The sequence below is a fragment of the Mustela nivalis genome, assembly GCF_964662115.1.
Source record: "Mustela nivalis genome assembly, chromosome: 7".
NCBI lineage: Eukaryota > Metazoa > Chordata > Mammalia > Carnivora > Mustelidae > Mustela > Mustela nivalis.
In genome coordinates, this window is record NC_139026.1 from 6,697,219 (window position 1) to 6,714,639 (window position 17,421).

The 17,421-nt window shown below is 58.6% G+C and overlaps 2 protein-coding genes and 1 long non-coding RNA gene across 5 annotated transcripts in view; 1 reads left to right on the top strand and 2 right to left on the bottom strand.

Annotated features, from left to right (window-relative positions):
- The first annotated feature begins 2,041 nt into the window (after positions 1–2,041).
- On the top strand, positions 2,042–14,082 carry POLR3H (RNA polymerase III subunit H). Of its 3 annotated transcripts, none has more exons than XM_082740067.1 (7): positions 2,042–2,092; positions 2,226–2,507; positions 5,193–5,289; positions 10,854–10,940; positions 11,360–11,423; positions 12,764–12,965; positions 13,858–14,082. In XM_082740067.1, the coding sequence occupies exons 2-7, from the start codon at positions 2,397–2,399 to the stop codon at positions 13,909–13,911; spliced, it is 615 nt and encodes a 204-aa protein (XP_082596193.1). In that variant the 5' UTR covers positions 2,042–2,092; positions 2,226–2,396; the 3' UTR covers positions 13,912–14,082. The 3 variants fall into 3 exon arrangements, with proteins under 3 accessions (XP_082596193.1, XP_082596194.1, XP_082596192.1); XM_082740068.1 differs by having other exon boundaries at positions 2,044–2,092; positions 11,369–11,423; XM_082740066.1 differs by having other exon boundaries at positions 2,046–2,507.
- Positions 5,310–10,847, bottom strand: LOC309869275. The gene is made up of 2 exons (XR_014314089.1): positions 9,242–10,847; positions 5,310–7,692 (listed from the first exon to the last, which is right to left on the bottom strand). It is a non-coding gene; the product is annotated as an uncharacterized lncRNA (long non-coding RNA).
- A 1,108-nt stretch (positions 14,083–15,190) lies between the features above and the next one.
- The window catches only part of ACO2 (aconitase 2), a 51,158-nt gene continuing 48,927 nt past the window's right edge, over positions 15,191–17,421 (bottom strand). Inside the window, exons 17-19 of the mRNA XM_082739980.1 lie at positions 16,945–17,077; positions 16,112–16,233; positions 15,191–15,711 (exon numbers count right to left, since the gene is read on the bottom strand). Coding sequence (XP_082596106.1) covers positions 15,574–15,711; positions 16,112–16,233; positions 16,945–17,077 — 393 coding nt within the window. The 3' untranslated portion in view covers positions 15,191–15,573. The remainder of the gene's footprint in view (positions 15,712–16,111; positions 16,234–16,944; positions 17,078–17,421) is intronic.

A 17,421-nucleotide genomic window follows, 5' to 3' on the forward strand; every position in this document is an offset into this window, starting at 1 on the left:
TGGGACTAAAGAGCTGAAGTAGCATTTCCCCCTGTCTTCAAGTAGCTCAAACCCTAGGACAGGCGGACAGACCTAAAAATAAAAATATGGATGCAGAGAAGGCCAAATTAAGTCTCACTGCAGCCGGCCTCACGCAGATAGCGCTACACGTGTAAAATCTGCAAAGTGAAGCAGCGTGCATTTCTGAGAGCCTCTCTCCTCTACCCCAAGACTTTTTTTACGTTTTCAAATTTTTATTTGGTTTAAACACACAGCAGTAGATTGCTACAGCCCGCTAACTTTTAGAGGCAATGCAGAGGTTTAGATGGGCCTGCTTGCACCACAGCCCGCGATGTCAGACAAGCTGCTGAATTATCTTAGCCCAAGCCCATGTTACCCGTCATAGGAAGATGAGTGGGGTTGGCAGGGGCGGCAGGGGAGAAAACAAAATGGGGCTGGAGGTGTGGGTAGAGGTGAGATCCTACAGGGTCTTGTGAGCGATCATAAAGGTTTTGGACTTAATTATTTACTTTTAAGATATTTATTATTTGAGAGAGAGCGAGCACACCAGCAGGGCCTTGGGGAGGGGAAGAAGGAGAGGGACAAGCAGACTCCCCGAAAAGCAACCCACACACTGGATCCCAGGACCCTGAGATCATGACCTGAGCCGAAGTCAGATGCTTAACTGACTGAGCCACCCAGGCGCCCCAGTTTATTTATTTATTTTAAGTAATCTCTACACCCAAGGTGTAGGCTTGAACTCACAATCTGGAGATCAAGAGTCACCAGCTCTGCAAATGAGCCAGCCAAGTTTCGGACTTTATTATTAGTTTAATGGGGAACTACTGAGGTTGTTTTTTGGTCCCAATTTATTTATTTATTTTTTAAATATATTTTTTAAAGATTTTATTTATTTATTTGACAGAGAGAAATCACAAGTAGGCAGAGAGGCGGGCAGAGAGAGAGAGAGAGGAGGAAGCAGGCTCCCTGCTGAGCAGAGAGCCCGATGCGGGACTCCATCCCAGGACCCTGAGATCATGACCTGAGCCGAAGGCAGCGGCTTAACCCACTGAGCCACCCAGGCACCTGAGTTTGATGAGGTTTTTAAAAAGGTTTTATTTTAGGGGTGCCTGGGTGGCTCAGTGGGTTAAGCCGCTGCCTTTGGCTCAGGTCATGATCTCGGGGTCCTGGGATCGAGTCCCGCATCGGGCTCTCTGCTCAGCAGGGAGCCTGCTTCCTCCTCTCTCTCTGCCTGCCTCTCTGCCTACTTGTGATCTCTCTCTGTCAAATAAATAAATAAAATCTTAAAAAAAAAAAAAAAGGTTTTATTTTAAGTAATCTCTATACTCAAGGTGTAGGCTTGAACTCACAATCTGGAGATCAAGAGTCACCAGCTCCACAACTGAGCCTGCCTAGTTTCAGACTTTATTATTAGTTATTATTATTTTTATATATTTAGTTTATTATTTTATTATTAGTTTAATGGGAAACTACCGAGGTTGTTTTTTAGTCCCAATTTATTGCCACTTTTCAATTGAGATGTAATCTGCCTGCAGTTAAATGCAAAGATCCTAACTGCTGAGTTTGATGAGGTATTTAAAAATATTTTATTTTTAAGTAATCTCTATACCCAGCTTGGGGCTTGAACTCACGACCCTGCTATCAAGGGTTGCATCCCCTGCCAACTGAGCCAGCCAGGCACCAGGACAATTGCATGCACCTGTGAAACCCACCCCTAAGAAGAAGATAACGAAACATTTCTGTCACCCCCAGAAAGGTTCCGCCTGCCCCTTTCCAGTTAATTCTCCCGCCCCCGGGTACTGAGGGGTCTAAGCATCCTGTGCCGGCTTTTGGAAGGATCCCTCTGGCTGTGGCACAGAGCACCACCTGAGACCAGGAATAAGAGAGTAAAGCACCCGCCCAGCAGGTGAAGTCTGGAACCCACAGCGGTCGCCTAGCAACCAGAAAGCGCGGCCCGAGGACGGTCAGCTCCGCCCCGGCAGAGGGGGAGGCCCCGCCCCGCCCCGCGCCGCGTCGAGGGGCGGGCAAAGGCTTCTTATTGGTCTGTTCTCCGGAAGCGACGGGATTCGGAATCTCGCCCTGAGTCGGCTGCGTGTGGGAAGGTGGTGCGTGGCCGCGGCGCGTGGCTCGTGGCTGGGCAGCGCGGGGTCGTGCGGCGGGTGCTCGCACCCCTCCCACCCGAGTAAGGGCTTCTTCCGCTGAACCTCAGTTTCCTCACTTTGCAGAAGCTGAGCACGCCTCGCACGGGGCCCCGGGTGCCCTACCGCGCAGCCCTATTGCCGGCCTTGGTGGTGGTGGTCGGGGGTGTCTCGGCGTTTGGGACGGGGCGGAGGGGGTTCGGCCCCAGACGGTGCGCGACTGACCCTCCGGCGCCCAGGGCCCCAGCGCGGGCCGGCATGTTCGTCCTGGTGGAGATGGTGGACACTGTGCGGATCCCCCCGTGGCAGTTTGAAAGGAAGCTCAACGACTCCATTGCGGAGGAGCTGAACAAAAAGTTGGCCAACAAGGTACTGGGCCGACGGGGTCGCTGACAGGCCCTGGCACCGGAGGGCCCGGCACTGCCCACCTGCCCGCTGCAGCCTGGCCTTGGTCGTGCCAAACCTTGGCCTTGGGCAAGTAGCTTAACGTCGCAGAACTGGGTTTCTTCACCTGTAGGTGGGGTGGGGGTAATCCCCCTGCATATGGGATGTTAGAGGGAATCAAAAAAGAAACGGGGGTTGAAAAAGGCCATTCTGACTGGGAAATGCTAGGTTCCACACTGCCAGATTACTCTGCAGTCTTGGGCAGGTCGCTTACCCCCGCTGGGCCTCAGTTTCCCTTTGTAAAATGGAAATAATAATGGCTGCCTAATCGTGCACTGTTTTTGCGAAGATGGACAGAGTGGTTTAGAGTTAACGGTCAGGAGGTTTGTTTATTCATTCCTGCAGAAAAGTGTTTGTGCACCTTTTATGTGCCAGGCCCAGCATGCCTTAGTGACCGCTGGTCTGGGGCCTTCTCACTGCCTTTTCTGAAGTAATCCTCCCTCAGTTACTCTGTGTCATATCACTCTTTCCTTCTTAGATAGTTATGGTTTTTCTTTCCAGTGCCATGATGGCAGGGACCTTTGTCTTCCCCACATGGTGCCTTCATATTTGGCCAGAGCCTGGCACACAGCATATGTTCCATAATTGTTCACTGACTGAATGAATCAGACAAGGTTCTGCCCTGTAGTATGGTGAGGAGAGCAGATATGAATGAGAGGGACCCACAGTTGAGTATGTGATGACAAGTTGAGGTCGGTGCTGTGAAGGACAGGTCTTCACAAGTCTCCGACAAGGAGATCTCTGCCTACAATGAGGGAGAGAGCAGCCTTGTTAGGGGTGTGGCATTTGTGCTTGAGCTGAGAGATGATGCTGAAGAGGGGATTCATTTTTGAGGGTGGGATAGGGCTGTGCAGAGAGAAGAGTTGGGCAGGCAAAGGAAACAGCATGTGCAAAGGTCCTGTGGCAGGAGGGAATACTTGACCCATCACAACATGGAGGAGGCTGGTGTGGCCTGGGCACAGAAAGAGAGGGCAGGGCAGACTGGAAAGGTGGCAGGAACCAAGCTGCATGGGCCTGCAGGATATCATGGTGGTACTGGTCTTCATCCGTAGACCAGCAGGAGGTGATAGGCTTAGAAGGAGCCAGCCAAAAGGAAGGTTGGTTGGCTTTAGATGGTCCTTTCCTTAGAGTGAGGTCATAGAAGGGAAGTGTATTGATCTGGGGAGCTGTTGGTGGAGAGAAGTCATGAAGTCCTTAGTGGATGGCTTCTGGCTGCTTTGTGAGTTAGAAGGCCAGGGGGTCTGTGGTGGGATGAAGTGCAAGCATCGTGGTGAGAGAAGCTGTGAAAAGTCCAAGAATGAAATGAAGTCCCTTTGGGGCCTTCAGTGACCTGTTGAGATGAGTCTTATTTTTTTTTAAGATTTTATTTATTTATTTAAGAGAGAGATAGTGATCACAAGTAGGCAGAGAGAGAGGAGGAAGCAGGCTCCCCGCCGAGCAGAGAGCCCAATGTGGGGCTCGATCCCAGGATGCCAGGATCATGACCTGAGCTGAAGGCAGAGGCTTTAACCCACTGAGCCACCCAGGCACCCCCTTTTTCTAAAAAAGATTTTTTTATTTATTTGACACACAGAGAAAGAGATCACAAGCAGGCAGAGAGAGAGGAGGGAAGCAGGCTCCCCTCTGAGCAGAGAGCTCGATGCAGGGCTTGATCCCAGGACCCCGAGACCATGACCTGAGGCGAAGACAGAGGCTTAACCCACTGAGCCACCCAGGCGCCCTGAGATGAGTTTTCTGTATTTGAGTCATTTGAGAGGAGGCTGCACAGAAGAGGTCCGTGGTCCAGCCAACGGCACAGGTCTTGTGCTGCCGAAGCCAGCCAGACCTCATCGTGGTGAGGTCTGGCCCAGACCCTGAGTTCTCTGAGCTTCTTGCTAATCGTTGAACAGTCTGCAGGATCTGTAATTGGGAGGTGATGACACTGGTGGCAGATAAGATGATACCAAGCGAGTCAGTGGTTTGGAGCACTGTGGGCGTGGGGATGGGGGCATGGGATGCTGTCTGCCTAGTCTCCGGCCCTTGGCCATGTGTCACTCTGCCAGCTGCAGTCCCTGTGGCCACGGCTATGTCTCCTACTTTGTGTGCAGAGTGGGGATTAGCCAGGACTCTGACACGGAGCTGTGAGTTCCAGCGTGGATCTGGGGACTTTAGGACGTGGAGGTTTAAACCAGGGTTCCCTAGTTATCAGTGATCCTGACTAATAATAACAGTGACCCATGGTTGACAGTGCTTACTTCTAACATGTGAGCCAGACAATAGCAGGGGCGTCACATCCATGCTCTCTCCTTATTTAACAAACTTGCAGCGTGGGAGGTCCATTTTTGCAGATGGGGGAAACTGAGGCTCAGAGAAGTGACCTTGGTGGTCACGCAGTGCGTGTTGGAACTGGCAGTGTAACCAGGATCTGCCTTGTGACAAACGCCCCGCTCTTTCTAGAGTTCCACACCCTTGGGAGGCCCCGACCCAGGGTTACCTCCAACGGTGCCCCAGCTCATTTCTGGCTATAAAACGGGGGTAATCATATTGGCCCTGGGTGGTGAGGGTCTCAGGAGAGCATGCTGGGGAGCTGGACCTCAGTGTCACAGTGTGTGTGTCCACGGGTGCACACAGGTCGTGTACAACGTGGGGCTCTGCATCTGTCTGTTCGACATTACCAAGCTGGAGGACGCCTACGTGTTCCCAGGGGATGGCGCGTCGCACACCAAAGGTGGGTGCCTATTCCTCTTCTTTTTTTTTTTTTTAAGATTTTTTATTTATTCATTTGAGAGAGAGAGAGAGCGAGAGAGCCCATAAGCAAAAGCGGGGTGGGGGAACAGCAGAGGCAGAGGGAGAAGCAGACTCCTGGCTGAGCAGGGAGCTCAAAGCCAGACTTGATGCCAGGACCCTGGGATCATGAGCTGAGCTGAAGGCAGAGGCTCAACCCACTGAGCCACCCGGGCGGCCTGTCCTTTCCTCTTTGGCATTGGGTTTCTTGGGGTTTGGTTTTTGGTTGTGGGAATCCTGGCCTAGGGATTGGGAGACCTGAGGCCTAGTTGTGACTGCCAGGAACTGACCAGGTGATAGTGGGCAGAATCTTCCCATCTGGGCCTTGGTTTCCTCATCTGTAAGAAACGGTGGATGAGGAGATTGGGTTTTTTTTGTTTGTTTTTTAATTAATTAATTAATTGATTTGCCAGAGAGAGAGCACAAACAGAGGAAATGACAGGCAGAGGGAGAGAAAGAAGCAGGCTCCCCGCTGAGCAGAGAGCCCGATGCGGGACTCGATCCCAGGACCTTGGGACCATGACCTGAGCTGAAGGCAGAGGCTTAACCCTCTGAGCCACCCAGGTGCCCGAGGAGATTGTTTTTAATTTTTATTTTTTTAAGGATTTTATTCATTCATTTATTTGAGAGAGAGCGAGCGCGGGAGTGTGTGCACGTGCCCGTGGTGGGAGAGGGAAAGGCTGACTCCTTACCGAATGTGGAGCCCGATGTCCCACTCGACCTCACGACCCTGAGATCCAGACCTGAGCTAAGAGTCTGTCGCTACATGACCGAGCCAGATGCTCGACATCTGGCGGCCTCTGTCGCTCTGCGATTGTGGCTCCGTGTCTGTGCTCCCTTTGGTCTCATTTCTTACTGAGCTCTGCTCTGCCTGGCCGTCAGGCTGCCCGGTCTGGTTGGGGGGTGGCTGGACAGGTGGGGGCACTTGGAGTGGTCATTGCTGCGTTAAAAGTGAAGAGCAGGGGCACCTGGCCGGCTCAGTTGGTAGAGCAGGTGACTCTTGATCTGGGAGCTGTGAGTTCAAGACCCCTGTTTGGTGTAGTGATTACTTAAAAATAAAATATTAAAAAAAGAATTAAAAATGGAGAGCAGAGGTGAGTGCATCTGTCGCTTGGGGAGGAGGCTCGCTGAGGGTGGGGGACTTTGTGGGGCACTAGGACATAATGGTTAAGTGTAGCCTCTGAATTCATATCCCAACTTGGCCACTTACTGCTCTGTGTCCTTTGCAGAATATGTAATCTTTCTGTGCTGCTGTTTCCTTGCCTATAAAATGTAGTTAACAATAGAGTTTATATTACAAGACTGTTGTAAGAATACTAAATTAGTATGTGCAAAGGTCCTAGGATCAGTCCTTGTGTCCTTGGCACACAGTGAGGGCTCGGGGGCTCCTTGATCTGAACTGTTTGTCCTGATTCTGTCGATCCTCTAAATGGGTTCTTCTGGGCTAGCCTGTCCTGTCCCGGGCTGGATGGGGGCAGTTGGCCTCAGTGTCCGGTGGTTGGCAGACTAGCTGGTGGGGAGAGGCTTCCTGGGGAGGGCTCGTCTCTGCAGCAAGTGGTCCCATCTTCCCATACCGTTGGGCCAGCCTACAAGCAACTTCTCAAGCCTCTGCTTATAGTCCATTGGCCAGAGCAGGTCACGTGGTTGAGGCTGAGACAAGGGAGGGGAAGATAGACTCCGCCTTCGGATGGGAGGAACTGCCATCCAGTAGCAAAGGAGGGTGCACCCTGGGAAGGGCAGGGCCGGTTGGTTACCAGTCCTGGACCGTGTAGAGGGACGGTCCCCTTGGCTAGGGTCTCAGGGAGGGAGTGGGGCGTTCTCTCTCCTCCCTGCACCCAGCCAGATCAGAAGCAGGAAGCAGGGGTAGGGGGGGCTCGGAGGTGGTTCGCGCTTCCCAGAGGGTAGGTCTGCAGCTCGGCATCACTCGGAGCTGCTGATTCACGGTCTCCGGAGACAGCCCGCGGACGGCGCTTTAGCAAGGAGCCCGGGGTTTCTCACACGAGACCAAGGGTCAGGAGCCCAGCCCTAGCCGTCCTGGTCAGCCTCTGGGCACAGAGATGTCCAGCATTCCGGAACGTGCCATGTGGCTGCCTGGTGTCTGTGTCCAGGAATCCAGAGACGTGATTAGTTCACAGAGATGTCATGGTGCTCTGTGGACAGCCCCAGGAAACAGGCTGAATTTGTATGCACTAGGAGCACTTTGCGGAAAAATAAAACGGGTGACGTGAAAACGGGACCACGGGGCCTCTGTTTATAGAGAAAGGTGCCCTGGAGCTGAGCCCAGCCTCTGCCCTTAGACGGTTGTCCAGGGGACGAGTGATAAGAGGCACCAGAACTTCAAGGAAACCTGGGAGAAAAAAGTTATAAATTCTATAAATTGAGGAAATTCTGTTCTTTCATTTGGTTGTTTCTGCCACTTGGTGTAAGATTTTCACTGTGGGTTTTCTTAGCCCCCCACTCCACACCCCCAGTGTGCCCTGGGCCCCCTCGTTCCTCGGAAATGAGATGTGAGGATCAGGGCCCCGCGTCAGGCCTGTCACATGGACCTGGATTTGGATTTGAATTCTGGCTCTGCCCCACCCCCGTCACCGGATGCGGGCCTTAGGCAGGTAACTCTGCCTGTCTTGGCCTCGGGTTCATCATCTGTAAAATGGGGTCAGCACTGGGAGCCGGGAAGCCCGTGTGCTCCCGGAGCGCCGTGCAGAGTGACGTTCTGCCGTGGGGAACCATGGCCACGCTTCCAGGCTGATCCTCCACGCCGGGCCCGTCCTTGCTGCCTCACCCAGGGCTGTGGCCAGGGTGCGTGGAAGGAGGCCCCAGCACCACGCCGTCCCCTCTGCGTTGAGGATTCTTGGTTTGCTTGTTGCCTTGTACCCTTCTCCCCGGGCTGGATCGCTTCTCCTCTCTCAGAAGGTGCTCGCAGGACGTCAGCGTCCGTGACTGTGACACTGCGCCCAGGTGTGCAGCCCCAGCTCTTGTACTTAGGGTACTTGCACGTGGCACCCGTGCTGTGTTCCCCTTGCCCCACCAGCCGGCCGGCCCCGGCCCCGCCACCCCCGCCTGCTCGGAGCTCCAGAGCGGACTGTCTTCGTGCCCAGACTTTGCTTTGTTCTGTTTTCTCTTTTTGTAAGTTGTGGTAAAATAGGAGATTCACCGTGTTAACCATTTCTCGCGCCAGTTCAGTGGCACCGAGTACAGTCATGGCTGTGTGGCCCCCCCAGCCTTGTCACCTTCCCAGCCCCAAGCTCTGCCCCTCCCCCGCAGTCGCCGCTCCAGGCCCTGGAAACCACCACTGCACTTCCCGTCGCTGTGAATTTGACCACGCAGGGCCCTGCATCCAGGTGCCGTCATCTCGTGTCTGCCCTTTGCAGAGACCCAGTGCGTCCCGAGGCAGCCGTGCTTCTCCCGGGACTTGGCCCGAGCCCGCACCTGAGAGCAGGTCCTCCCCTGATGGTCCTGCGGACCCGCCCTGGCTGCCTCTCCCGGCTCCTGGCTGCCTGTCCCAGTACGGCCTCAGCCAGCCGGCTCTCCCTCTGGTCTGTAGCCTCCTATTTTATTTTTAAATATTTTATTTATTTATTTGACAGGTCACAAGCAGGCAGAGAGGCAGGCGGGGTGGGGGGAAGCAGGCTCCCTGCCAAGCAGAGAGCCTGATGCGGGGCTCGATCCCAGGACCCTGGGATCATGACCTGAGCTGAAGGCAGAGGCCCAACCCACTGAGTCACCCAGGCGCCCCTCCTGTTTGTTTTTAATGGACATCTAATTTACATGCCATAAAATTCACCCTTTTAGAGCTTACCACTCAGTAGCTCTTTAGGATATTCACAGAGCTGTGCAACTGTCCCCACGATCTAATTCCAGAACATTTTCCCTGCCTCAAAAAAGCAACCACGTACCTGTCAGCAGTGGCTCCTCATTCCCCCCTCCCCCAGCTCCTGGCAGGCACTGATCTGCTTTCTGTCTCTGGATTTGCTTCTTCTGGACATTTCGTGTAAATGGAATCACACGGTATGTGGTTCTCAGCAACGGGCTCATTCCGTGTGAGGTGATGTCCGCAAGCTTCATTCCCATCGTGGAGGGTGTCTGTACTCCCTTCCGGAGGCTCAATGGTGTCCCGTTATGTGGGGACACTGTTTCTGTATCCGTCCGTCGATGGACGCCTGGGTTGGCCACCCTGTGTGGTGGTTCCGGGCCAGAGCTCCCTGGGCGCAGGCCCACGTGCTGCTCTGTCCCCATAAGCCTGGTGCCCACACCGGCCCTGGCACAGACTCGGGAGAGGCTCTGTGGGCATTTGGTAAGCTGAACTGAGCATCGGGTCACATGGGGGACGGGGCTTTCCCACCCTGTGGATGAGCGACCCTTGGCTGCCCCCAGTTGCTCTCTGCAGGGTCAGCATGAGGCTCTCGTCGCCGGGAGGGCGGGGACAGCAGCTGCCCCCTTCTTCCCTCGTACTTCCTGCCCGGCAGGGCCCCAGAGAGGCCGCCTGGCAGGGACCTGGGGCCCCCGTCTGCCCGACTGGCCTGAGGGCAGGATGGGCAGAGCGGCTGGCCGAGGATGCCGGTGGCGGGAGCCTGCCTGGGGATGAAAGCTGACCAAGGACGGTAGCGTCCCCTTGTGCCCTGTCTGGTGATCCGGAAGGACTCCGTGTCTTCCCCGGGGACAGCAGGGCGGAAGAGCTGTGTGGCTGGGAGCAGGTGACGCAGCCCTCAGAGCTGCTTCCCCGTCTTCACAGCAGGGATGTGTGACAACCGACACGGGTGGGCCACGGTGGGCCCCGTGTGACCGGCAGGACGTGGCCTCACGGTTCTCCTCAGGCCAGTGCCGGTCACCCCTTTGGGGGTGTCAGGGGCAGGAGTGACAAGGCAGTGGCTTCTGCCATGTCCAGGGGGTCCATCTGTGATGTGGGCACGGACCTGAGCTGACATCTTCCTGGGGTTCTGCTGGGTGGGGACCACCAAAGGCAGCGCATGAGAACCCCCAGAGGCATTTTTTTGCCCCCGCGCCTCTGCCTCCCCATGGCCCCCTCCATTTCAGGGCATTTTAAACTTCCTGTTCCAGATCAGAGCTGTTCCTGGGGCAAACTTTCACGTCAGAGGGAGACGGTGAACTTGATCCTGAGCCCGGCTCGCTTTGCCCGTTACTTCTCTCCGCTTTAGAATTTAGGGGAGTGAGTCTAGAGGGAGGGTCGAGTTGACTTTGGAGTCATCCGCGGCCCAGAATCTGGGTTCAGGAGTGACTTGTCAGGTGGGCTTGGGGGCCGGCTCTCTGTTCAGGGCCACTGCTGTTGGCCTGTTGTGGGGGCCACACTGTGGCCTTGAGGGGACGGTGTGTGGGTCCCTCCAGCTCCGCTGGTGGATCTGAACCCCCAGGGGTATTGGGTAGCAGACTCCCAGCTAGCCGCAGGGCCTCCGGGTCTGGCGAGTCCGGTCGACATGGGAAGCCGGGGCCGCCCCGAGCGGCCGTCCCTCACCTGCCAGCTCGTCCCTGATACTTTGCCTTCACTTCCAGTCCATTTTCGCTACGTGGTGTTCCATCCCTTCCTGGATGAGATTCTGATCGGCAAGATCAAAGGCTGCAGCCCGGAGGGAGTGCACGGTAACGGCGGCCCCAACTCCTCAGACGAAGCTGGGAGCTCGTTGGGGCCAGTGGCCAGACCAGCAGGCCTGCCTTCAGCTTCTGTGCTGGGCCGCAGGTCAGGGGAGGGGTCGGACGCAGAAGCTTCCACACTGTCAGGGAAGCCGGGGAGGGAGGGAGAGCCCCCTCATGCTCAGTGCTCAGGGAAGGCCTCGGCCAGCCCTGGGCTTCACCGTGAGGCTGTAACTCAGGACCTCGGGGCGAGCACTCCGGGGTCCCCGGCACCTCCTGGCCCCTGTTTTGTGTGGTGTCCGCCGCTGCAGGTTTTGGGGGCTGAGAGGCATAGGTAGAGGCGCAGGGCTCCGAGCGGGGTGGGGGGCTCAGATTTCCATGGCGACAACCGCCCTGGTCCCATGCTGTCACTTCTTCACATGTTCCAGTCTCTCTAGGGTTCTTCGATGACATCCTCATCCCCCCTGAGTCGCTGCAGCAGCCAGCCAAGTTGTATCCTCCCAAGGTTGAAGTGGGTCACAGGGGAGCTCAGGTCTTTCCAAAGGACAGTCCCCGCTCCTTGGGGTGACCCTGGGGCCTGTGATCTGACACTGCTGACCTGTGTGTCCACCCTCACCCCTGGGTCTGCACGTGTGTGGTGTTGACCTGCCCCTGCCCCCGTGGCAGCTCCCGTGGCGTCCCACACCGGTGCCCATCCGAGTGCAGGCTCTGTAGGGGGTGTGCTGTTTGCTGGGCTTAGGTTGTCGTCTCAGGGATCATCTCGGAGATCCCCGCTCTGGGGAGGTTTGCCCGACTCACTCCCTCTCCCCCTCCCTGCTGTGTGGACCACATGGTTGAAGGCCTTGACTTCCCTGTGGTCCTGGGCTGAGTTGTTCCCCTCTGCTGGCTTCCCCCATTGCCCTGCCCCAGCCCTGGCCCAGCAGCATTGGGATTGTGTGTTTCTGGGGCGTCCTCGCTGAGACTGCTCCCTGGACGGGACCCCATCTGGTCAGGACTGTGTCCCCTGCGGCCCAGTAGGGGCCCTGGCGCCCAGGGGTTGGGGCGCGACCCTGCGCGTGACGGCCACTAGAGGGCGCGGTGGCGCTGCGGTGCTCTGCCGGGAGGCCCAGGTGCTGCGCTCAGGCCTGGCCTGCGTGGGACGCCGGGGCCTGTCAGGGAACCCCGTCCTGGCCTCGCGCTGGCTGTGGGCCCTCAGGCGGGTGACCCTCCGTCTGCCGTGCTGTCCTAACACCGGGAAGCTCCTTGTGCTGCGTGTTCAGGGCGCAGCGGAAGGGTTGCGGGGTGGGACGTGTGGGGGACACAGCCCTGCTCCGGCTGGCTCCCCAGGCCCCCCGGTTTCTTAGGCCCCCCAGGCGGGTCCCGCGGGAAGCACCTTCTGGGTGCACTGCTTCCTGCCCCCCTCACTGCAGCCCCACGAGGGCAGGCCTTGCCACAGTCTCTGCGGACAGGGGGACCCGAGGCTCCAAGTGTGGCAGCCGCCCCGTGAGGACACATGGGCCGAGTTAGACCCAGCAGGGAGCGCACTCCGGGCCACAAGAGGCCTCGAGAGGTGGGGCTCGCTCTGCTGCTGAGCCTCCTTCCTGCTCTGGGGCCGAGGATTGTGCCCACCTGGCTGTGGGTCTGGGTGGGGGAGCCTGTGCCCCCCAGACTTCCCGCTCCCCCTCCGCAGCCCGGATCTTGCCCAGCCTGGCTGCTCGCGTGTGGCCTGGGCCCGCCTCTCCTGGACACCCCAGCCAAGGTGATCTCCCTGATCGGGTTTCCCCGGGGGCAGGAATCCCCCACCCGTGGGCCCCCTCCCACCTGGTTGGTGCCTTGACCCCGCGCCCCGCCAGCGACGAGGCCGAGCAGGTGTGGGTGTGGGAGTACGAGACCGAGGAGGGAGCGCACGACTTGTACATGGACACTGGCGAGGAGATCCGCTTCCGGGTGGTGGACGAGAGCTTCGTGGACACGTCCCCCACGGGGCCCAGCTCGGCCGAGGCCACGTCGTCCAGCGAGGAGCTGCCAAAGAAGGAGGCTCCGTACACGCTCGTGGTGAGACGCTGACACCGCGGCCAAGACTGAGGGCAGCGGTGTGGGGGGCTTGCTGGAGAAGCCAGGCCGGGAGCGGCTGCTGGGGGTGTTGACTTGCTCTTGGCCTGGGGCCTTTCCCCTAGGTCAGGGCGCAGGTCCCTGGGATGTTCGCCCTAGGGATCCTGTGTCCGAGGCCAGGCACGGCCCCATACTGGGAGCCACAGGCTCTTGATGGCCAGAGGACGGAGCCCACACCAGTGACAAGGCTGCTGGGAGTGCGTCAGGCACGATGGTGGGGCTGCGGGGGGGAGGGGTGACCCTCTTTCGGGCTCCCCTACCGAGCAGGCACGTGCACAGGATAGCAGGGGAGCCGCGACTAGATCTGACTGGGGTTCCCTGGGTCGTCTACCTTCATGAAGCGACAGCGATGCAGGATGATGTGGGACACATTCCTGGGTCCTGTTAGTAGGGGTTCCTTGGATGTGTGCTGTGGGTGGTTTGCTTTGTCAAAATCTGGGTGGCCAAGGGCACCCCCTCCCCCACGTGTCTGGAGGCTGGGGCACAGGGTCACTGGGCCTTCCTGGCCAGACTGAGAGCATGTCCAGGCCCGGCAGCCGGTGCCCCTGTCTGGGCAGGGCCTGGGGGCGAGGAAGGGAACCGGATCTAGCTGAGGCCTTGAGGTCAGAGGCCATGCCCTTAGAGAACCAGCGCTTTCCTTAGAGGCCTCAGGAGAGGTTGGGGCGGGAGAGGGGAGATGGGCTGTGTTCCCAGGTGCCAGCCAGGCATATTGGGGTGGCCCCTGATGTCCCCCCATCCTCTTGGCTGGTGTGTGCCGGCTCCACTGGTCCCTTCATCTCCCGAGGTGGCTTGAGCCCTGAAGGCAGATGGAATGTGCCCATTTTCTCTCCCACAGGGATCTATCAGTGAGCCGGGCCTGGGCCTTCTCTCCTGGTGGACAAGCAGCTAGCGGTGAGGACAGCAGCTGCTCCCACAGATGCCGAGCAGCGGAGTGTGCACCCCGCCAGCCTGGCCCCGTCCCTGCTGGAGCTGCCCCCAAACTCCCACCGTCTCTCTGGACCTCTGCCTCTTGGCAACAGCACAGACTTAATAAACAGACGGCATCGTCAGGGAAGAGCCACCCTTGTCTCCGTGATTGAAGATCACCGAGCTGCCACAGCTGGGCCACATGTCCTGCCTCTCCCGGTTCACTTCTGTAGGGGACACCCCTCTTGCCCCCACACCACCCTGGCAGGGCTTGGGGGTTGACAGAGTGTGGGCCTCAGGCTGGGCTCTGGGCTAAGCCTGGTGGCTCTAAAGTGACTGAGCGAGAGGCTGGCCTGGGGTAGCTACTAGTTTTTGTCAGGTCTTGACCTTTTAGGGACAACCGCCTTTTCCCCCACCAGCGGGCGAAGCTGGGGGCCTGCACTCAGCCAAACCAGCCCCGTCAGGAAAGTGGAGGCCGTGGGCTTAGGTGGCCTGAGGTCCGGGCTGGTGACCAGCTGTGTTATCCCTCCCCGCAGTAGGACAGCGGTCACTTGTGACCTCCGCCACACCAGGAACCGTGTGGGGGCCTGCTGGCGACGCCAAACCCCGGGCGAGCGCAAACCCCGCCTTGTTGACTGAGCAGCAGGGCTTTGCCAGCTCCGCCCACCTCTTCTCGCTTCCGCAGAACCCGCAGCCCGGCTTTATGGCGCTCACTGGACACGGTGTCTCTGTCAGGCAAATCTCGCACTGAGGAGGGCCCTCCTCGGAGCCCGCCTCCTGCTCTGGCCTTTTCTGCTCGCACAGGCACCAGGGCGCGGAGGTGTAGGTCCTGCCCGCGGAGCGTCTCCACGGGGCGGGTGTGGGGAGCAGCCGCAGAACGACGCCCGCCGCCGCTTGGTGCCACAGGGCAGGGGACGGTGCCCACCCCTGCCCAGCCGTGGCCTTGAGTGAGGTGGCCTGTAAGAAGGGGTCTCGGTCCCCCTCAGGGTGTCTGAGGGGGTAACTCCGTGCCCAGGGGCAGGGGAAATGCCATGTCGGGCCCAGCCTCCTGGCACACAAGGGGGGGCTGTGCGGATGCTGGGGTACGGGGGGGGGGGGGAGGCCGACAAGACACAGGAAAGCTACCGTCTCATGTGTCCTTCACGGCAGTGGCGGGTCTGCTGTGGTGTGGCTAGCGGGGGGGCCTCTGCCAACCGGCTACAAAGACCCTTCCCTGAGCCGCGGAGTCGGCGACAGTACGGACACCACCACTCACACACAGGGACAGTCACTGAGTTTGGATTCTTATTTTCCTTGCAAGAGCAAAAGTTTCTTTAAAATCCTTGAGCCACCGGTGAAATGAGGCAGGAGAACACTTTAGATGGGAGTCTCGTCATAAAAATAAATACAGTTGAATGGAGCTGCTCAAGGTCTGAATCAGACTACAAATGGGAAGGCAGGGGGGCTGGAACATTCTTTTAAGACCCACCCCCAACCATGGGTCACTCGGCAGGCTGAGGGCGGGGAGGCCAGGAGGCCTGACCACACCATCTCGGGGCAGGAAGCCATGGCTGGATTGGGGCAGATCCGGCTCTGATGAGGCGCGGGCCGCGCGGGCACCCGGGAGCCGGTCGGAGGAGCAGGCGGGCGGGTGCAGGGCCGGGCCCTAATGCTGCTGCAGCTCCTTCATCCTGTTCAGGGCGCTGCCGGCGCGGAACCACTCGATCTGGGTCTCGTTGAAGGTGTGGTTCAGGAGGATGGTCTCCTGGGTCCCGTTGGGGTGCTTGATGATGCATTTCAAGGGCTACAGGCAGTGGGGGGAGGTGGAGGCTCTTAGGAACATGGCCCTGAGCTCTGCTGCAGGGTCTGCAAGGTGGGGTACACTCGAGGTGAAACTTGGGGGCCAGAGGCCAGGCCCAGGCTTGGGTGGCCACAGTGAGACGTGGATGGCGTAACTCCCAGGGCCAAGAGGGTCCTGCTCTGCGCAGGCTCTTCGCCTGAGCTAATGAGGGAGGCCTAAGCTGGCTCCACCCTGTCTCGGGGAAGGTACTTTCTTCCCTCCAAGGGGGGGGTCCCTGGAGAATTTAAGGGCCCTTCCAGCTGAAACAAAGGCTCATGGGAGGAGGAGCAATTGGGGCCAAAAACCGGTGGAGGAGAAGCAAGGTGGGGGTCCCCGACCCGCCCTCCTTCCCTGGCCCCCTGACCTTGCCAGGAGCAAAGTCTTTCAGGCCTTGGATGGTCAGCTTGTCCACGGGGTGAATCTTGTTGTAGTCGGCTGGGTCGGCGAAGGTGAGGGGCAGCAAGCCCTGCTTCTTCAAGTTGGTTTCTAGAAGGCAAAGGGCACACAGAGTCCATAGAGTGCCAGTCCCTGCTTCTCTGCTTGGGGAGCCTCACCAGCCTAAGAGCTTCCTTTTCATTTTTTTTTTTTTAAGATTTTATTTATTTATTTGACAGACAGAGATCACAAGTAGGCAGAGAGGCAGGCAGAGAGAAAGGAGGAAGCAGGCTCCCCAATGAGCAGAGAGCCCGATGCGGGGCTCGATCCCAGGACCCTGAGATCATGACCTGAGCCGAAGGCAGAGGCTTCAACCCACTGAGCCACCCAGGTGCCCCGAGCTTCCTTTTCTAACCCCAGCGAGGGCGCTGGGACAGAGAGGACTGGGTCCTGCCGTCTGGAGACTACGGCGCGGAACTGGAAGGACCGGGGCGGCCACAGCCCCGGAGACGGGGTCCCTTCCACCGGAGCCGAGCCCAGCGCGCCGGCTGGGGTCTCCGCTGGCCTCCCCGCAGACGCTCGCGTCAACTGCTGCTGGGTCTGCAAGTCTGGAAGCAAGTTCCCACTTTGGGAAGTTGTGGACCAGGGACTCAACGGAACTCGGAAGGGACGGAGACTGTGGTGGAAAATGGGAGCCGCGGACACGGCGTGGAAACCAAGCGTGTGTGTGGCTCCAGGCCTGCCCCCGCGGCCGGCAGGGCGGGGGACCATGGGCTGCCGGTGAGGGCAGGCGGATGTGGCTGGACCCGGGCTCCACCTTACCGTGGATCCTGGCAAAGCTCTTGGTGATGATGGCCCGGCCCCCGAGGTGGCGAGGTTCCAGCGCCGCGTGCTCCCGGCTCGAGCCCTCCCCGTAGTTCTCGTCTCCGATCACCACCCACCGGATGCCATGTTTCTGTCGGGCAAGTGAGGCCAGGGTGAGGGGCGCTGGGCCCCCGCCTGCTGCCCCTGGGCTTCCCGAGGTTCACAGGTCAAGGGGCTAGAGAGGCCCCTCCTTGCCTGGGCAGTCAGGTGAATCGGGCCCCAAAGAGGCCTTGAGGGGATGGAAGGGATCAGATGTGGGCCCGGACTCTGCGCGGGGCCTGGGACGTGCTCAGGACAGAGGCAGGAGTGGGGGGAAGGCCACAGGGTGAGAGCAGAGCCCAGGAGTATATGACAGAGGGGACACGGGATGGGCACCAGGGCACCCTTCAACCGCGCAGCTACTGGTGTGGGCTCCTGGGGGGACAGCACCCCTGC

Excerpts from the sequence above, each read along its gene's own strand:
- POLR3H (XM_082740067.1), top strand. The coding sequence starts at position 2,397 with ATGTTCGTCCTGGTGGAGATGGTGGACACTGTGCGGATCCCCCCGTGG. Across the intron at positions 2,508-5,192 it reads ACAAAAAGTTGGCCAACAAG|GTCGTGTACAACGTGGGGCT; the intron begins GTACTGGGCCGA and ends GGGTGCACACAG. Across the intron at positions 12,966-13,857 it reads AGGCTCCGTACACGCTCGTG|GGATCTATCAGTGAGCCGGG; the intron begins GTGAGACGCTGA and ends TCTCTCCCACAG.